Below are 18,747 nucleotides of genomic sequence, written 5' to 3'. Positions count from 1 at the left end.
ATCACATGCCATTATCTAGACTAGACAATTTTCTGCAGTGTAACATTAGTGTGTGCATCCTCAGTTTAGTACCTCTCCCCAGGGCGAGTTTGTCCACTGCAGACAGGGCCGGCTGGAGCAGGGCAGACTGCTGGGTGGTTTATATGAAAGAGCCTGGCAGTGAAACGGCCTCAATGGACGTCCGCTCTGAGTGTCGATGCACTGCACTTCTCGATGCTTCATATCAGTCACACAGCCTTCAGGACACTAAAGAGAGGGAGATCTCACAGTTCAGAACAGCATACAGTTATTAAGGTTTCTTTTGAAAACCTGGCTTTACCTTGGTCCAGTTACCACTCTTCCAGATGGCGCAGGGTCGCAGGTTGCATCGTCGGGCAGGTTCTGGCTTCTTCACACTGGCACAATCTTCCTCACGCTCTGAGCTGCAGGTTACAGACCGCCACACCGCTCCAAGACCACACGAAGTGGAGCACTGAAGAAAAAAAACACATTAGAGACTAAAGTGAGTGCATTATTAGTATTGCATAACTGCATTTTATTACCTCAGATGGATGTGGGTTACTCTAATGATTCAAGCGTAAATAAACAGGTACACTAGTTTGGGGGTCAATGTTCAAAAGTTTGGGGTAAGTATAATTTTTCTTTTTTTTATATAAATGTAATACTTTTATTCTTAAAATGATCAAAAGTGACAGTGAAGACTTGATTTTTCTATTTATCAAAAAATCCTGAAAAAAAAGTCGTGTTTTCAAAATTGAGTTTGTGCTTAGAACAAGAAAAAATAAATTTCCAACAGGGTAAGAAAAGAAAAAATAATTACTAATGGGGTAAAAATCAAAAACTTTTTTAGCAGATATTTTTTTTCCCATTTTAGGTATAACTTAACTCACTTAATTTATATATATATATATAAAATCAAAAAAAGACTTAATATCATGTCATTTTGCTTCTCATGTAAATATATCTTGATTCAAGAATATTTGTACTGAAAAACAAGACAAAAATGCTGAGGAAGAACAGCATCGTGTTATTCAAAGTCTAAAACCCAAACTTCCCTAAACCTTTAACACAATTACTTTGCTGCAACACAAGCATTTCCATTTCTTTCTAGTTATAATTCTCTGCAGGTAATACAACGAGAGGCAGATGATCACCTTAGACATTGACTAATTTAGTTTTTATTCTTACATCACTCCAGTTGCCAACTTCCCAAAAATCACTCCTTCTGACGGGACCTCGTGCATTCAGGTTCCCATAGTCATCGGTGGTGTTCGCCGTTTCCGGCCTCTGCCTGAGTGCTTTAGGCGCCTTTCCTTTGTTGGGACCTTTCGGTGTTTGTGAGGCCTTCCTCAGGATTTTCAGTGTAGGAAAAGTTGCTTGGGGACTTTGAGTATTTAAATGTGGCACTTTGGGTTTTGGGGTGGTATTTAGTTCAAATGGGCTTGTTTTAGTGCATTGATGTGTTGTGAGATCAATGTATTGGGTTCTACTGGTTGAGGTTGGTTTTGTTGTGTCAATGATAGTATGCATTGGTGCTCGGGTTGTGGTTGGTCGGACAGTGGATGTGGTGAGTTCTTCAGGAGTGCTGGTAAACACATCATCATGACGTGCTCTTTCTTCTCCGGCTGGATCTTCTACTATGTAATCATAACCCGTTGTGTAGCTTTTATCCGGAGGCTGCAGGTCTGTGCTTCCCTCCTCATCCTCAGGAGCTCCCCGGTCTTTAGTATTTGTGGGAACCACTCCCTGACCATCATTGTCTTTGTGCCCATCCACCAAGATAAAGTCTCGGTCATCTTCATGGATGATGTCAGATTTTGTGGATGTTGGGGAAGTGTTGGTGTGTGTCGTAATGGGATTAGGGGTGTTTGGAGGCACGATAGTGGTGCTATATCCTGGTGTTTGGGTACCGGGGGCCTGCGTTGGGATTTTAGGAGGGAATCGTGGTCTGCAGCTCTGGAGGTTACAGAAGTTTGTGGAACGAGGTCGACTAGAAGGGTTGCACTGGCTGGGTTGTTTTGCAACGCACTTGACGGTTCTGGACTGTATTCCTCCGTTACAAGACAGAGAGCACTGCGGGATGACAATCATATAACCCAGTAACACAAAAATGAAATAATATGACAATGCAACAAATTACTATGCAAAAGTGACCTATAAATATGTGCATGCATGAATGATATTTGACAGGCAAAAGATTTTCATTGAAAAAAACAACAACTTGAATTCTTGTCCTCCTTCAAAGCTATTGCATGACTTCAGAAGACTTGGAATAATGCACATCCATCCATCTCTATCTATCTATCTATCTATCTATCTATCTATCTATCTATCTATCTATCTATCTATCTATCTATCTATCTATCAGCACATATACAGACACCAGTTTAATGATACTTTCTTTATGATTTTGACTTACTGTGATTTTTGGCCTTTTAAAAGTTAAAGTGAAATAAATTAAAGTCAAAATGAGGGTAAGTTTTGGGGTGAAGTTTTCCTTTAAATCCTGAACAATTTCAAACAATCACAAAACATGTAACTGATGCGGAGACCCTAAGGGACATGGTGATGGAAAAAAATATATGAGATGGCAGGAAAAATTATATTTCAGTGCTAAAATATTGCGAACCCAAAAGCATTGATATATAATTTTTCCTACCATTTAAATTTTTTTGCAATTCCCATGTCTCTTTAGGGGCTCTGTAAACTTATAAGAGCTCGTACATAAAGAGCATTAATCGGGTTCATTTGCAATAAAACAGCCCACCTCACTCCAGTTCCCCACAGTCCATTCTGTCCCACACAGTACATCTCGGTTGCAAGGTAAGACAGTTTTGGATTTGGGCAGCTGCTTACAGTCCGCAGGGTGCAGAACGCGCTCCTCTCCGGCCACCGTACGCACACACAGAATGGTGCGGTTTCTCACTCCGGTTGGACCGCATGTAGCCGAGCATGTCTGCCATCCTCCCAGCCACCACCTGAAGTCAGCAAGGGTTTAGGCCAGTGTATCTCAAGCTTTTTGACTTCAAGGCCCCCCATAGACCTTAGCCAGGTTAGATGCCATATTGAATTTAACACGGATAAAAATTAGGCTATGAGGGATAGACCTGAATCAACATGCACCAATGCTACAATTTTCTATATGTCAATCATTTGTTAACAAACATGTATTCACTACTTGAATGAGGTCATTGTTTCTGCCTTAAATTACTACATTGTTTAAATAAAGACATTTTTAGCGAACTATGATCTCTGAATTGAAATACATAAACTTAGACAGATACCTCAGATAACAGATCACTATAAATTGTAATGTGGACTCATGCATTTTCTGTAAAGCTGCTTTGAAGCGATGTGTATTGTGAAAAGCGCTATACAAATAAATGTGAATTGAATTGAAGTGAATTACATTCTATGAAGCCTTTAAAGGGACATGGTGAAGAAAAAAAAATGAGATGGGAGGAAAAATTATTTGGGAACGCTTTTGTGTTCTCTCGCAAATGTTTTGTGTTCTCTCGCAAATGTTTCCCCAGAGAACCTCTGCGTTTGCTTAGCGACTTAGCGAACGCAAAGTTTCTTGGGGGAACGCAAACATTTTGCAAGCGTTTTCAAAGTTTCTCTGGGGAACGTGAAAACATTGACTTATTATTTTTCGCTCCCATCTCATATTTTTCCACTCAGGGGCTCCATAACACCCTTTACAATTGCACACTCTGAATAAAGATCAGAGATCGTGTAATTTTTATAAATCAATTTTTACAAGCAAAGATTAACGCTATGTTGTTAAAGGTGCAGTGTGTGACTTTTAGCGACATCTAGCGGTTCGGTTGCGAGTTTACACTAAGGGCTCAGCCCACCGCTCACCCCTCCCTTTCGAAGAAGCTACCGTGGCGAAAACGGGACAAACATCGTTGTCTGAGACGGCAGAGAATAGCCAGAGTAAACCAAGTTTCTGTACCACAGTCCATTATAAACCACATCATGGATAAAGTTTACAAAGCCATAGTCAGGTGAGGATCAAGGGTCTTAATACGAAATATAATAATAGTAATTAGTTGATTGTCTCACGAAAGTAACCAGCACATTTCTCCCCACATAGAAAACCCATAATACAGCGAGGGAGAAGAACCACATGAAACTATGCAACTATATATTTTTTCTAACAGGGTAGTAAAAGTTTAGCTGGCTAATATGATCTGTTACTGTGGCTGAGCTGGTTAAAGCGTTAAGCCTTGTTTATACTGGACGCGTCCGCATGAGCCCAAAGGTGCGTGCGGCAAAAATAACGTGATTGTAACAGCGCGCGCGCCTCCGCATCCCCTAGACACCATTTACTACACACAATAGGCTTTTTTTCTCTGATTTTGGGAACTCGATCGACTTAAAATGCTTCCAAGATCGACGGGTTGGTGATTCCTGTAACTGTTTTACGGTCAATGACAGGAGTACTAATCAGCTGTCTCACGAACGTAACCAGCACATTTATTCCCACATAGCAAAGCCATAACACAGTGAGGGAGAAGAATTAAGTTACATGAAACAATCCAACTACATATTTTACACCACTGACAAGGGAAAAGTCATTACTCACGGTGTTTATGGCTAGCTTCTAGCTTTCTGCGGCTTCATATTGCATTTCTGTTAATAGATACTCAAAATTTTTACACATTGCACCTTTAATCAACAGTACAAGCCATTGAACGAAATGTATTCTATCCCTCACAGCCTTGTTTTCATTCCTGCCAAAAATGAAATATGGCGCCACCCTGATTAAGCTCTATTCTGTCCACAACAATATTTTGAAGACCCCCCACTCACAATTTCTCCTCAATAAAATATTTTAGTGCTTGGCATAACTAGATGTATATTGATGTATAAGATTCATTACAAAAATAACCAAATACTAATTCATATCTAGATTTTTATTTGTATTATCTTATTTTATTGAATGTTTTGTCTTATTTTATATCTTGAGGCCCCCTTTTCAATGGTGTATACTGTTTATGGCCTATATTATATTTTAAACAGTATGAAATACGCAAAGATAAAAATTTCCTATTTTAGGAAATAAATATATATATTTATGTGTAATGTCGTAGGTTCTCTGGTTATTCAATGTGTACAGAAAAGCTGCATACTATGCACAGTAAACATACCACACACTGCGGAAATAATAAATAAGACTATTATGATGGTGTGCTATTCTGAACATTATTTATACATTACCGTACCTTGCAGGGCAGTCCATGTTCTTGCACTTGCGATGCTTGTCATCAGGACGGGTACTGGGGTCACAAAGTGTTTCTTCAACCACGCCAACCTCTGCCTCGAAACAGCGCACAGGTTGATGCTGCTCACCTATACAGAGAGAAAAAGAAAAATCAGACCTATCAGCTTTCAAAGATATCTAAATGGTGGGAGAATATTTCAAACAACAACAAACCCAGTAACTACTGCGATTCAATTGTTTGGAACCAGAAAAAGATTATGATGAGTCAATTTAAGTATGGACTGTAATGAAAAGTCAAGAAAATCTCCGTACCAAGCCCACAGGAGGTGCTGCAGTCAGTCCAGGCTCCGTATTTCCAGATATATTCAGGTTCCAGAATATCGTTCCCCAGCGGGCGACTCCTCTTAATGGTGTACTCATACTTGACACCAGGATTCAGCTCTTGGAACAACAACTGAACATTTCAAATTAAAACAAAAACATCTATCATTTAATCGCAGAATTCAAGAAGTCATCTTGTTCTGCAGGTGCCGCCAGTCTAAGACGCACCGGCTTTATTTGTCATGCTATGTTTCATGCTTTCTCACATCATTTCAGAAGAAGAGAACAAATCAAAAACACTCTTTGTGCCTGCCCCGATAATGAAATAGTTTTTCAACAGAGAATTGAATGAATTGACTCAATGTGTTAATACAAACAGAAATTGCATTTCCAGTTGTGTTTTTAAATGAAAATCTATGTGGCAAAGCAAAGCTCAAGAATAAAAGCCAAAATACACACTGTTTTGAACGTATACAACAGGAATTTAATTATAAATGGCTTCACATTTTTATTTATCATGTATGAGAATGGTCCTATAAAATTACTTGCCAACCTTTTCTGTTCTCAACTGAAATATCTGTGCCAGAAAGGGATGTGATGCAACTGTCCATAAACACTATTTTAATTATTATTATTTAATTATTGTTTTTTAGCTTTACATTTCCTTACTACAACCCTCAGAATTTCTTGAACTTCTTTAAATGTAAGTGCGCATTTTTTCTTTGTTTTTATAAACCTAGAACCTAGAATATTCCTTTGGTATATGTGCATTTAGGCAGATCAAGTGTTTACATGCGTGAGGGTACCTGGATCCTGACGGGTTCAGTTGTTGGTCCTGCAGAGGTGAGATTCTCCATATTTCCGCTCCGCTCGTAGTAAAACTTTGTGCCACCTGCCTCATACTCTCCGTTCCACTGAATGATGTAATTCCCATTGAGGTAATACTCATCTGAATCAGCCGCTCGGATCGCAAGGAAATTCCCTGCCTCTTCTACTTCCTTTATAAAGATATCCCGAGCTCCCTTAGGGATCAAAACCAGGTCCATGTAACCTAAATCACATGATCTCACTTATAAACCATATAAGACATCATTCAAACATTGGATTTTCAACAAACAGTACATTCATCTGGACATATATAATTTAAAGGGGTGGTAAAATGTCCTTTTTTACAAGATTTAAAATAAGTCTCGGATGTCCCCAGAGTGTGTATGTGAAGTTTTAGCTCAAAATACCCCACAGATATTTTTATACATCATGTTAAAATTGTAACTTTTTGAGGGTGAGCAAAAAAGAACCGTTTTTGTGTCTGTCCCTTTAAATGCAAATTGGCTGCTGCTCCCAGCACAGGGGGCGGAGCTACAACATTTTAGGGTTAGTGATGTCACTAACCCAGGAGGAATGTCGTGTAGTCCCTACCAGCCGTTTGTTGTAGTCCTTAAAAAGCGATTTCTTTAAAAGAACATATCTCCCTTTGCTTTGAACTTTGAGCGTCGTAACTTTGCAGATGTTTATGCTCAAACAGCAACGTTACACACTAACTAAAGTTAGAAAAGTGAAATCATAATCAACCACCCCTTTAATTTATCATTTGTTAAATGTAATTTGATCTCTAAAATATATAAATATACAGGTCCTTCTCCAAAAATTAGCATATTGTGATCAAGTTCATTATTTTCCATAATGTAATGATAAAAATTAAACTTTCATATATTTTAGATTCATTGCACGCCAACTGAAATATTTCAGGTCTTTTATTGTTTTAATACTGATGATTTTGGCATACAGCTCATGAAAACCCAAAATTCCTATCTCAAAAAATTAGCATATCATGAAAAGGGTCTCTAAACGAGCTATTAACCTAATCTTCTGAATCAACTAATTAACTCTAAACACCTGCAAAAGATTCCTGAGGCTTTTAAAAACTCCCAGCTTGTTTCATTACTCAAAACCGCAATCATGGGTAAGACTGCCGACCTGACTGCTGTCCAGAAGGCCTTCATTGACACCCTCAAGTAAAGAGGGTAAGACACAGAAAGACATTTCTGAACAAATAGGCTGTTCCCAGAGTGCTGTATCAAGGCACCTCAGTGGGAAGTCTGTGGGAAGGAAAAAGTGTGGCAAAAATCGCAGCACAACGAGAAGAGGTGACCGGACCCTGAGGAAGATTGTGGAGACGGACCGATTCCAGACCTTGGGGGACCTGCGGAAGCAGTGGACTGAGTCTGGAGTAGAAAAATCCAGAGCCACCGTGCACAGGCGTGTGCAGGAAATGGGCTACAGGTGCCGCATTCCCCAGGTCAAGCCACTTTTGAACCAGAAACAGCGGCAGAAGCGCCTGACCTGGGCTACAGAGAAGCAGCACTGGACTGTTGCTCAGTGGTCCAAAGTACTTTTTTCGGATGAAAGCAAATTTTGCATGTCATTCGGAAATCAAGGTGCCAGAGTCTGGAGGAAGACTGGGGAGAAGGAAATGCCAAAATGCCTGAAGTCCAGTGTCAAGTACCCACAGTCAGTGATGGTCTGGGGTGCCATGTCAGCTGCTGGTGTTGGTCCACTGTGTTTTATCAAGGGCAGGGTCAATGCAGCTAGCTATCAGGAGATTTTGGAGCACTTCATGCTTCCATCTGCTGAAAAGCTTTATGGAGATGATTTCATTTTTCAGCACGACCTGGCACCTGCTCACAGTGCCAAAACCACTGGTAAATGGTTTACTGACCATGGTATTACTGTGCTCAATTGGCCTGCCAACTCTCCTGACCTGAACCCCATAGAGAATCTGTGGGATATTGTGAAGAGACAGTTGAGAGACGCAAGACCCAACACTCTGGATGAGCTTAAGGCCGCTATCGAAGCATCCTGGGCCTCCATAACACCTCAGCAGTGCCACAGGCTGATTGCCTCCATGCCACGCCGCATTGAAGCAGTCAATTCTGTAAAAGGATTCCCGACCAAGTATTGAGTGCATAACTGAACATAATTATTTGAAGGTTGACTTTTTTTGTATTAAAAACACTTCTTTTATTGGTCAGATGAAATATGCTAATTTTTTGAGACAGGAATTTTGGGTTTTCATGAGCTGTATGCCAAAATCATCAGTATTAAAACAATAAAAGACCTTAAATATTTCAGTTGGTGTGCAATGAATCTGAAATATATGAAAGTTTAATTTTTATCATTACATTATGGAAAATAATGAACTTTATCACAATATGCTAATTTTTTGAGAAGGACCTGTACATATAAATGTATAATTCATGTGTGCTACTCACCAACTCCATGTTGCTTCACAAAGTTCTCCTTCACCGTCTCACAAGTGGATCCATCACCGAGACAAACGCCACAGCTGTCCTCTTTAGCATTAGAATTAATGCCAAAATCACAACCCACCTCCTGGAGAAAGATTACATGCACACACACACACACACACACACACACACACACACACACACACACACACACACACACGCACACACGCACACATGCACGCACACACACACACACACACACACACACACACACACACACACACACACACACACACACACACACACACGCACACATGCACGCACACACACACACACACACACAATATAGTTGTTTAAAGTTAAAGGCACAATTCAATCAAAAATGAAAATAATGTCAACATTTTATGTCGTTCCAGACCTGTATGACTGGCTTTCCTAAGGCTGAACAGTGAGTATGATGACAGAATTTACATTTTTGGATGAAACATTCCTTTAAGGTTGATTTACCTGTAAATGGACCTGTAGGTGAGATATCTGGATAATATAAACTACTGTTCAAAAGTTTGGGGTCAGTAAGATTTTTTTCTTTCTTTTTTTAAAGAAATTATATACTTTTATTCAGCAAGGAGGCATTAATTTAATCAAAAGTGAAAATAAAAAACATATTGTTATAAATATTTCTAAAGGAAAATATATATTTCACAATATTACTGTTTTTACTGTGTTTTTGATCAAATAATTGCAGCCTTGGTGAGCATAATCGTTTTGAATTTGTTTGTTTTTTATCTTACCAACCCTAAACTTTTGAATGGTAGTGCATACAGTTCAAAATAGAGCTGAAAAGAACTTTGAACAAGAATAATGAAGAAAAAATGTTGTTAGTGAAGCTTGTGCTGCACAGATGCAGCTTTGATAATTTAATATGTAATGACATTCAGACATGTGAGAGTGTCACAAAATACTTTGTTATCCACTGTTATACACAGCTGCAGAACACAGACAAAACATCAATACACAAGCACAATTGGGTTGAGTAAGACATACCCAGCCACACTACCTTGCACACACCATTGACACAGACGTTCCTGCTGTTGTTGTTCATGAAGCAGGGCGTTCCATCTGTGACCGCATCCAACATCTTCTCAGAAAAGTCCTCATCCAAAGGCTTGCAGTGTAACTCGCATGGACGAGCTGTGTGAGAGAGACAGGCCTGCTATTTACTTTATGATACAGTGAAGAATTTTACTATAGTGTTTGCAAATCCTTTATACCAATACATTTAATATCATGGAAAGTACCACGATATAACCTAGAACTATGTACTGTTAAAAGTTTGAGGTCAGTGAGATTTTATTTAATGTTTTTTTAAGTAGTTTCTTATGCTCATCAAGGCTACATTTATTTGATTAAAAATGCAGTAAAAACTGTAATATTGTGAAATATTATTACAATTTTAAACAAGTGTTTTCTATGTTCATATATTTTAAAATGTAATTTATTCCTGTGATTCAAAGCTGAATTTTCAGCATCATTACTCCAGTCTTCAGTGTCACATGATCCTTCAGAAATGATTAATGAAATGATCTGATTTGATGATCAAGAAACAATTTTACTATTATAAATGTTGAAAACAGTTGTGCGGCTTTATATTTTTGTGGAAAACACGACACAGTTTTTTTCTGGATCCTTTATCCTGAATATAAAGGTCAAAGTAACCGCATTTATTTGAACTATAAATATTTTGTAACATTATAAATGTCTTTACTGTCACTTTGGATCAATTGAATGTGTCCATGCTGAATAAAAATATTTATCAAAAAAAATAAATCTTATTGACTCCAAACCTTTGAAAAGTAGTTTAGGCATAGATATTATTCTATACCATAGTACTGCCTGCCACAAAACGATTTTTTTTGTAAATGTAAGTTACCAAAAGACTCATAAAAATCATATAAAGTTTATAATTAATAGATATTGTTACCATGCAAACATCAAATAGTCTTTAGGCTATAATCTACAATCCAAAATTCCTGCTGTGCTCCAACTGCTTAAACAGAGCAAACAACAATGACTAAACATTTGTGTCAGGAACCCACACACCTCTAAAGCTGGCTAATAAAACTGGGGCATTCTTGAAAGTGAACCAACAAACTCTATAAAACTGTAAGCAGCCACGTGTAAGGAGTTTTATGTTAATGTCAACAGGCCTCGACCCGCCGCAGTGTGCATTGACTCAGTGTCTTGGCTCAGCTGTTCAGTTGTAGAGAGCACATGTTTTCATGGTAACAAACATTAATAGCGCTACAGTTCTGTTGATAGTTGTGTTTATTCAAACAGTTCTCGAGAAGAAATATGATCAAAGAAGCAGGGATTGTGGCTTACAGGCCTCAAAAAACTCAACTAGGTGTGGCTTAGTCCACATGCTATGGCTTACAAAAAAATATTTTGAATAAGCTGGAGAGGTTTACATAAAATTATTTCTGAAACAGATCCTCATGACCCATGAAATTCTTTTAATCTAAGTATATAAGCGTTGATGCCATCAATATGCTAATGTACTAATGAAAGTTAAGATAGATAAACAATAGTGAAAATTTGGGGTAAGATTTTATAATATTACAAAATATTTCTATTTCAAATAAATTGCTGTTCTTTTTAACTTTCTATTCATTTAAAGAATCCTGAAAAAATGCATCATGGTTTTCATCAAAATATTAAGCAGCACAACTGTGTCGAAGATGGATGATAATAAGAAATGTTTCTTGAGCACCAAATTAACATATTCAAATGATTTCTGAAGGATCATGTGACACTGAACACTGGAGTAATGATGCTGAAAATTCAGCTTTGATCACAGGAATAAATTACATTTGAAAATATATTCAAATAGAAAACAGTCATTTTAAATTCTAATAATATTTCACAATATAACAATTTTTTGTATTTTTGATCAAATAAATGCAGCAAATAAATGACCCCAAACTTTTGAACGGTAGTGCATTTTCTCTTGACCACAAATATTGATCTTGCACCGTGCATATACACATTTGAATGGAATATTTTAATGCATGTGATCTTACAGCTGGCCGCAACAGGAATCCACTCGTAGAGTTCATTGTGGTAAGGCACAGTGTTAAATTCACTGCACTGCATCTCTCTAAAAGAGGGCTGTTTTCTGGCACACGGCTTCGTGTTGCAAATCCTGTAGCGCTTCCGCTCACCCGTACAATATTTCCCTCCAAACTCCGGTCTGTACATAGAAACAAAAATCATGCTACAGATCATCATATGTTCAGCAAAATATACAAGGAAAGACTGAGAAGGGGGAGGAATTGAAATGGGGAGAAAAAAAGAGATAGTGGTTATTTAAAGACTCAAAATGGTGAAAATTTAAAATTTTAGATGCTAGTGAATTTATGACAGCACTAAAGGCAGCAGCAGTTCGTAAAATAGGTACAGGTGTGCCCTCTGGTGTTTTCTGCTGGAAGTACAGAAGAGAATATGCAGAAATACATGAACACGCTGTCAGGATAGCATACAACTACCACTGTACTTTTTAATGCAGTATGTTTATTGTAGCTAGTACTTATATTCTCTGTATGCATAGAATATCCACCCAAAATTAGCTCAATACATTTACAAAAATTGTGTAAAAGTGCAAGATATAACAAGCACACTGCACACAGAATACTGTATCCCAGAATACAATGCACCCGACTTGACCTGGCGTGACAAATAAATATTTGATTTTTAACTTTTTATTTTCACTTTAGTTACACACAAATACATTAATGATCAAAAGGTTGGGATCTTTAATATTTTTTTTAAAGAAGTCTCTTATGCTCACAAATGATGCATTTATTTGATCGGTAACACTTTACCATTTGATCGAACATACAGTAAAAACAGTAATAATGTAAAATATTTGCAATGCTATTTAAAATAGCTGTTTTCTTTTTTTTTTTTTATTTTTTTTTTTATTTAACAATCAGGCATACATACAAACAAACCAACATAGTGCAGTAGTGAGCAATCTTGTAAATCCATACTTCCAAAAAATAGCTGTTTTCTATTTTAATATATTTTAAAATGTAAATTATTCCTGTGATCAAAGCTGAATTTTCAGCATCATTACTCCAGTCTTCAGCGTCACATGATCCTTCAGAAATCATTTTAATATGCTGATCTGGACACTTTTGATCAACTTCCTATATCGTCACTTTTGATCAAGTTAACGCACCCTTTCTGAATAAAACAGATTTTTTCCTGAAAATCTTACTGACCACAAACCATCAATGAATAAAAGAAAAGCACTGATGAATAATGGTACTTAGGCTCGTTGCATTCCCTGTCTGCGGACTGGACGCCGGCTCCACAGGTCCGAGAGCAGAAGGACCAGGTGCTCCAGGGACCCCACCCTCCATGCACTGTTTCCGGTAACTTCCCTACGATGACACACTCACCAGAGATACACCACTGACACACACAGATACACGATTAAATATAGAGTGATTCAAAAAAACACTTCTCTCTACATGTAAATCTCTCCTACCTTCTCAGGTCCACACTTGGTCCCGTCGACTGGCGAGTCCAGTTTGGAGCGGCACGTTCCATTTACGGAGCACCACAGAATTTGACACACATTCTGGAACCCAAAGGGACAGAATTGTTTACTTGACAACCTGAAGATCCCCTTTCATAATTTGAGACAAGAAAATACATGATACTTTTGGGGGAATAAATCAAAGTAATATTGTAATGAATATAACTTCAACGTTAAACTGTATCTGTGTCCATTACAACACAAATATTTTCCCCTCAGCTTGTAAAAACAAGCAAAAGTTAAAACTTTTTGAAAGCATTAAACTCAGGTGTAAAAGCACCAAATCATGCAGCTTATTGAAGAGAGGCATGAAATGATTTAATTATTTAAGTGATTTTTCTGAAAATCAAACAATATTTTTTATTGAAAACTTTTGCCAATGGGGAAAATAAAATGGCCAAAAACATTCCACAATGTCCCAATCCAAATCTAGGGACCTAAATACCACAGAAACTTGGGCATAGACTCCTTTAAACAGAGGCAATAAACAACCACCGGGAACATCTTGGAAACTGCATAGCAATCCACTAAAATCCGCCTGGCAAACACAATTCAACACCCTGGAAAACATCCAGAACATGCTAGTATAACAGTGGTGACTTTTGCATGGTAAATACTCCTCTTTTTTATAAGGCTTTTCACAGTGGATATAGTTTCAAAGCAGCTATACAGAAAATTACAATGCTAATGTTTATAACATCTTAAGAATGTCATGCCTTATAGTTGCATAGCAGATTAGAGCTGAGCTTCAGACTAGAGTCTGAAATCGCACACTATATAGTTGTAGATGAGATACAACATTTGGTTTGAAACCGTTGACCGTTAAAAAGTATGTTCTATATAGTATGAATATGTGTTACAGTAGTAAGGATTAAATCTGGACGTACTGCATTCGCCATGTTGCATTGTCATATGACCATGTGACCTACGCCTTCGGTTGTGTGTGTGGCCTCATGGGTTAGTAAAGTGTCCATCGAATGCACATTCCACAATCTCACCAGTAGTAGTAGGTCATTCGGGTATTTTTCACCTACTGTTTTATGAATACTGTGAATTCGGACACATTACTCGGCTCACATCTGCTGGGTCTAAAAAAATGATAAATGCTGCCTTCGGCATGTTCGAATCCGATGTTAGCTTCACTTCCTGTCTCCTGAGATACCTTCATCTGATTGAGTTTTAAAGGCAGAATAGATGTATCCTTCCCTGCCTTTGATATCCCACAATCCTGTGCTTTCCATTCTGTGAAAGTTGAGCTAGAAAAAATAAAGATGGCGTCTAAAAGTTCGTTTGGTGGTCAGTTTGTGTGTAAATTACTATTGTAGTAATTAAATATTTGCTAAGCTTTCACTAAAGCTCGCTCCATTTTGCTGTAGATCATTAAATCGTCACGCTGCCTCAGTCAGAAGTCAGTCCAAAATCAGTTTCGTGAAGTACCTTTGTGCGCAAACGCTGCCTATAAAGTCATTGCCTGATAAGGCAGCGAGGTAACAAGTCAGCTGCCTAAGTTTTTGGATCCAGCCATACATTTTTTGCCTACTATAAAGTATCAAAGTTGCCATATTCGGACGCAGCGATCATTTACATTTAGCGACGATACAGGCAATCAAGCAATTCAGATTTGCTGGATAGTATATATTGCCCTTAGTGAGTAAACTGTATTTGTGTGGATAAAGTTGGACATACTTACATATACAACTTTGTATAAAGATCTGGATGATAATAATATGAATTAATTATTATATAATTAATATACATATATTTAGATATTTAACTTGATTTGAACCTGGTCCTTGCCCTTTCTATTTATCTTGTTTTGTGAACAATGCACTCCTTACATCCACTTCTGAGCAGAAGGTGGCGTTGGGCCCGTACTGCAGCTGGCACTGGTGCTGGGGTGTGTATCGCACTCCAGGTGCCGCCCCCGGGGTGCTGAGGCCCTTCTTAGATGGACGGTCATCCAGACAGAAACCCCAACCACGACTGAGCAGGTGAGAGGAAGATAACAGAGCTTTATGAATGAAGATCATAGGCTGGAATACTCAAACGTTAGTGGTAAGACGTAAGATATAAAGCATGCAATTACATGTTCCTGTACAAGAGAGCGTGTTCTCACTCGAGAAAGCGGGTTATGTACTCCTTGCTGCAGGAGGACCAGGTGAGAGGAGAGGAGTCGTAGTGGAGCTGACGGGACATGATAAAGGGATGTCTCCCCACTAACTCACAGTCATTCCCTTGACCGTCATGTTGGATTCCGAAACTACAACAAACAAGGTGAATCACTCAACACTCAAATCCCTTCAATTGTAAACTACTGTCTACGATTTTTTTTATGTTTTTAGAAGAAGCCTTTTATGCTCACCAAGGCTGCATTTATTTGATCAAAAACACAGTAAAGACAGTATTATCGTGAAATATTACAATTTAAAATAATTCTCTTTATGATTCTATTCTATTTAGATATGTTTAAAATGTAATTTATTCCTGTGATGTTGTAGCAATGTTCAGCGAAGAACGAGGCGGGAACCGGCGAACAATTAAATAAACTTTATTTAAAATAAAACAAACAAACAAAAATACCGCCAGCAGCCCCTCGCCGCCGACTGGTGGCTACCGAAAATAAACAGAACTGCCAGCAGCCCCTCGCGGACGACTGCTGGCTAAAATAAAATACAAATACAAAAACAAAACACAACTAAAACACAGGCCTGTTCCTCTCTCCAGCATCAACGTCGTCGCTCCTCCTTTATGCTTCCGCTCATCTGTGAGAGATGCGAGACCGGTGTTCTTCACAGTTGTTGCTCATTAGCAATCGCACCACCGGCCTTGCGCCGTTCTCTCACGTCCCTCGGCCGTCCTGTTCGCCACATACCCCCATCGCCCCTCACAGGCCGGGGGGTACCCACGAGCCTGTGCCTACTCCCCCCCCCCCCCCCCCCCCCCCCCGGTGGTGGCGATCCATGGGGGGTATGTACCGACAAGCCGAGGGAAACGGAGACGGAAGCATGAGGAGCGGCAGATCGAGAGAGGGGAGAGAGAAAAAAAAACAAAAAAACTTGGTCCGGTTCCCACAACGCGCTGCCATCATGGTCCTGCACCAGCTGGGCGATCTCCTCCGCGGTGCCTGGCGGTGACGCTGGGTAGCCCTCGGTGGACGGCTCGACACTCCTCCGCCACACGGTGGACGGCGACGGCTCCTTGGGCTCTTGGGCAGATGGCAGGAGTCCCCCGCTCCCTGCTCCTCCCCTTCACTGGTGGACGGCAGCAGGCTCCGGCCCACGGCGAGCGGCGGCGACTCCCCCGCTCCCTCCCGGACGGCAGCCGCCACTCCAACTCCCAGGCGGCCGGCAGCGAGCTCGGCCGCCCCCCCGGCAACTCACTCCAGCGCACCGCCTCGAGCGTCCATGGCCGCGAGTCCCCCGCTCCCTGCTCCTCCCCTGCCCGGCGGATGGCAGCAGGCTCCGGCCCATGGCGAGCGGCGGCGACTCGTGTACCATGCTCGATGGCACCGCGGATTCCCAACAGCGGCGAGGACTCTCTGACAGCGCGTTCCTCCCTCTTCCCGGGTTTTGGCACCAGAGTAGCAATGTTCAGGGAAGAAGGAGACGGGAACCGGCGAACAATTAAATAAACTTTATTTAAAATAAAACAAACAAACAAAAATACCGCCAGCAGCCCCTCGCGGACGACTGCTGGCTAAAATAAAATACAAATACAAATACAAAAACCAAATACAACTAAAACACAGGCCTGTTCCTCTCTCCTCCTTTATGCTTCCGCTCCTCCGTGAAGAGATGCAAGACCGGTGTGCTTCACAGTTGTTGCTCATTAGCAATCGCACCACCGGCCTCGCGCCGTTCTCTCACGTCCCTCGGCCGTCCTGTTCGCCACAGATGTAAATCAGAATTTTCAGCATCATTACTCCAGTTTTCAGTGTCACATGATCCTTCAGAAATCATTCTAATATGATGATTTGCTGCTCAAGAAACATTTCTTATTATTATCATTGATGATAAAAGTTGTGCAGTTTAACATTTTTGTGGGAACTATGATACATTTTTTTTCAGGATACTTGATGAATAGAAAGTTCAAAAGAACAGCATTTATTTGAAATAGAATTTTACAAAAGCACTTTTGATCAATTAATGTCGCGTATTTAGTTTGTTTGTTCATGTTTAGAGTTGGTTGTCCTGTTCCTGATTTTGTTCCTGTTCCTAAAATTCTGTTTTGTAAAGATTTGAGTTTATTTCTAAATAAAGACTGCTGCATTTAGATCCTGTGTCATCTCTCCTGCAGCCAACGTTGACAAATTAATGAATCCATTTTTTTTTATCTGACCCTAAGGGAATTGGGTCTTAGGGAAGGGAAAATTTAAACCTACAGTAACCTTTCCGAAGGATGGATGAAAAATGAATGCCATATTCAGGCACCAATGACACCATTTGAATACAAACGTACCTGTGTCCAAGCTCATGAGCGATGGTGAAAGCGACCGGTAGCCCTGAGTCCTCGTTAATATTGCAGGAGCGATGTGGCTGGCACATGCCTGACAGGTGAGACAAGCCTAGCGTCTCACACGGCTGATTCATGCCTGCGCAGATATCCTTCCTGAGAGCAGAGATCACATCGGGTCAGACACAAAAGAGCATGACAGCTGCTTTGATTCATTTTATAGGCTACTAAAGTTGTGCTGCAGGGGTAAAACTGCTGAAGAAGAGTTATGGTCTTGGGTTGAATTCTTTGCCAATAATGCAAAACTGTGTTAAGCATGCATGAGCTCTGGAGAATCTCAAAGCCTTGGACGCAGAACATGATGAGGTCATTCCATCTGTGGAGCTCTGGGTTGAAAAGAGAGCGTTTAGGGACTGTTAAAAGCTCAGAGACAGACGGCTCCATTACTGTAACCAAGAAACGGACATTTATGATAATAAATGAGAGTGAACGAGTTCATGTGTCTGTTTGACATCACTTTACCCCTTGATAATTGGATTATGTTTCTTACTAGGTAGCTGTATATGTGCAATTGTTTCAGTGGAGCAGTCCACTGTATTTAGGTCAGCAATATTAAATAATTTCATGGACTTGAATAAATCCAGTAAATTTAGATAAAGATATTTAGATATTATTTGGATTATTTAGATACTGACAACTGGCAATACATTTTATAGGCATAAGAATGAACATATGAATATGTACTGTTCATAATTATATACGTATTCATATATGCATCTTATGTATTTTAAATTTCATATACTGTACATAAAACAACATTGCACAGACATCAAAATATATATTGTTTTTGAAAGATGTCCCTTATCCTCACCAAGGCTGCATTTATTTGGGGA

The 18,747-nt window shown here is 39.5% G+C and overlaps 1 protein-coding gene across 1 annotated transcript in view; it reads right to left on the bottom strand.

Moving 5' to 3' along the window:
- LOC143749218 (A disintegrin and metalloproteinase with thrombospondin motifs 12-like) overlaps positions 1-18,747 on the bottom strand; it is a 36,894-nt gene that overhangs the window by 6,652 nt on the left and 11,495 nt on the right. The window contains exons 7-21 of the mRNA XM_077241736.1: positions 17,861-18,010; positions 15,519-15,662; positions 15,241-15,385; positions 13,352-13,444; positions 13,130-13,275; positions 11,880-12,049; positions 9,857-9,990; positions 8,824-8,944; positions 6,358-6,602; positions 5,543-5,684; positions 5,232-5,358; positions 2,768-2,978; positions 1,189-2,073; positions 320-472; positions 73-246 (exon numbers count right to left, since the gene is read on the bottom strand). Coding sequence (XP_077097851.1) covers positions 73-246; positions 320-472; positions 1,189-2,073; positions 2,768-2,978; positions 5,232-5,358; positions 5,543-5,684; positions 6,358-6,602; positions 8,824-8,944; positions 9,857-9,990; positions 11,880-12,049; positions 13,130-13,275; positions 13,352-13,444; positions 15,241-15,385; positions 15,519-15,662; positions 17,861-18,010 — 3,040 coding nt within the window. The remainder of the gene's footprint in view (positions 1-72; positions 247-319; positions 473-1,188; positions 2,074-2,767; positions 2,979-5,231; positions 5,359-5,542; positions 5,685-6,357; positions 6,603-8,823; positions 8,945-9,856; positions 9,991-11,879; positions 12,050-13,129; positions 13,276-13,351; positions 13,445-15,240; positions 15,386-15,518; positions 15,663-17,860; positions 18,011-18,747) is intronic.

The sequence above is a fragment of the Siphateles boraxobius genome, unplaced genomic scaffold (assembly GCF_051911475.1).
Source record: "Siphateles boraxobius isolate OS27281-9 unplaced genomic scaffold, OSU_SipBor_1 24, whole genome shotgun sequence".
NCBI lineage: Eukaryota > Metazoa > Chordata > Actinopteri > Cypriniformes > Leuciscidae > Siphateles > Siphateles boraxobius.
Note: the sequence above shows the minus strand (reverse complement) of the source record. Positions and strands in the feature narration are given on the sequence as shown.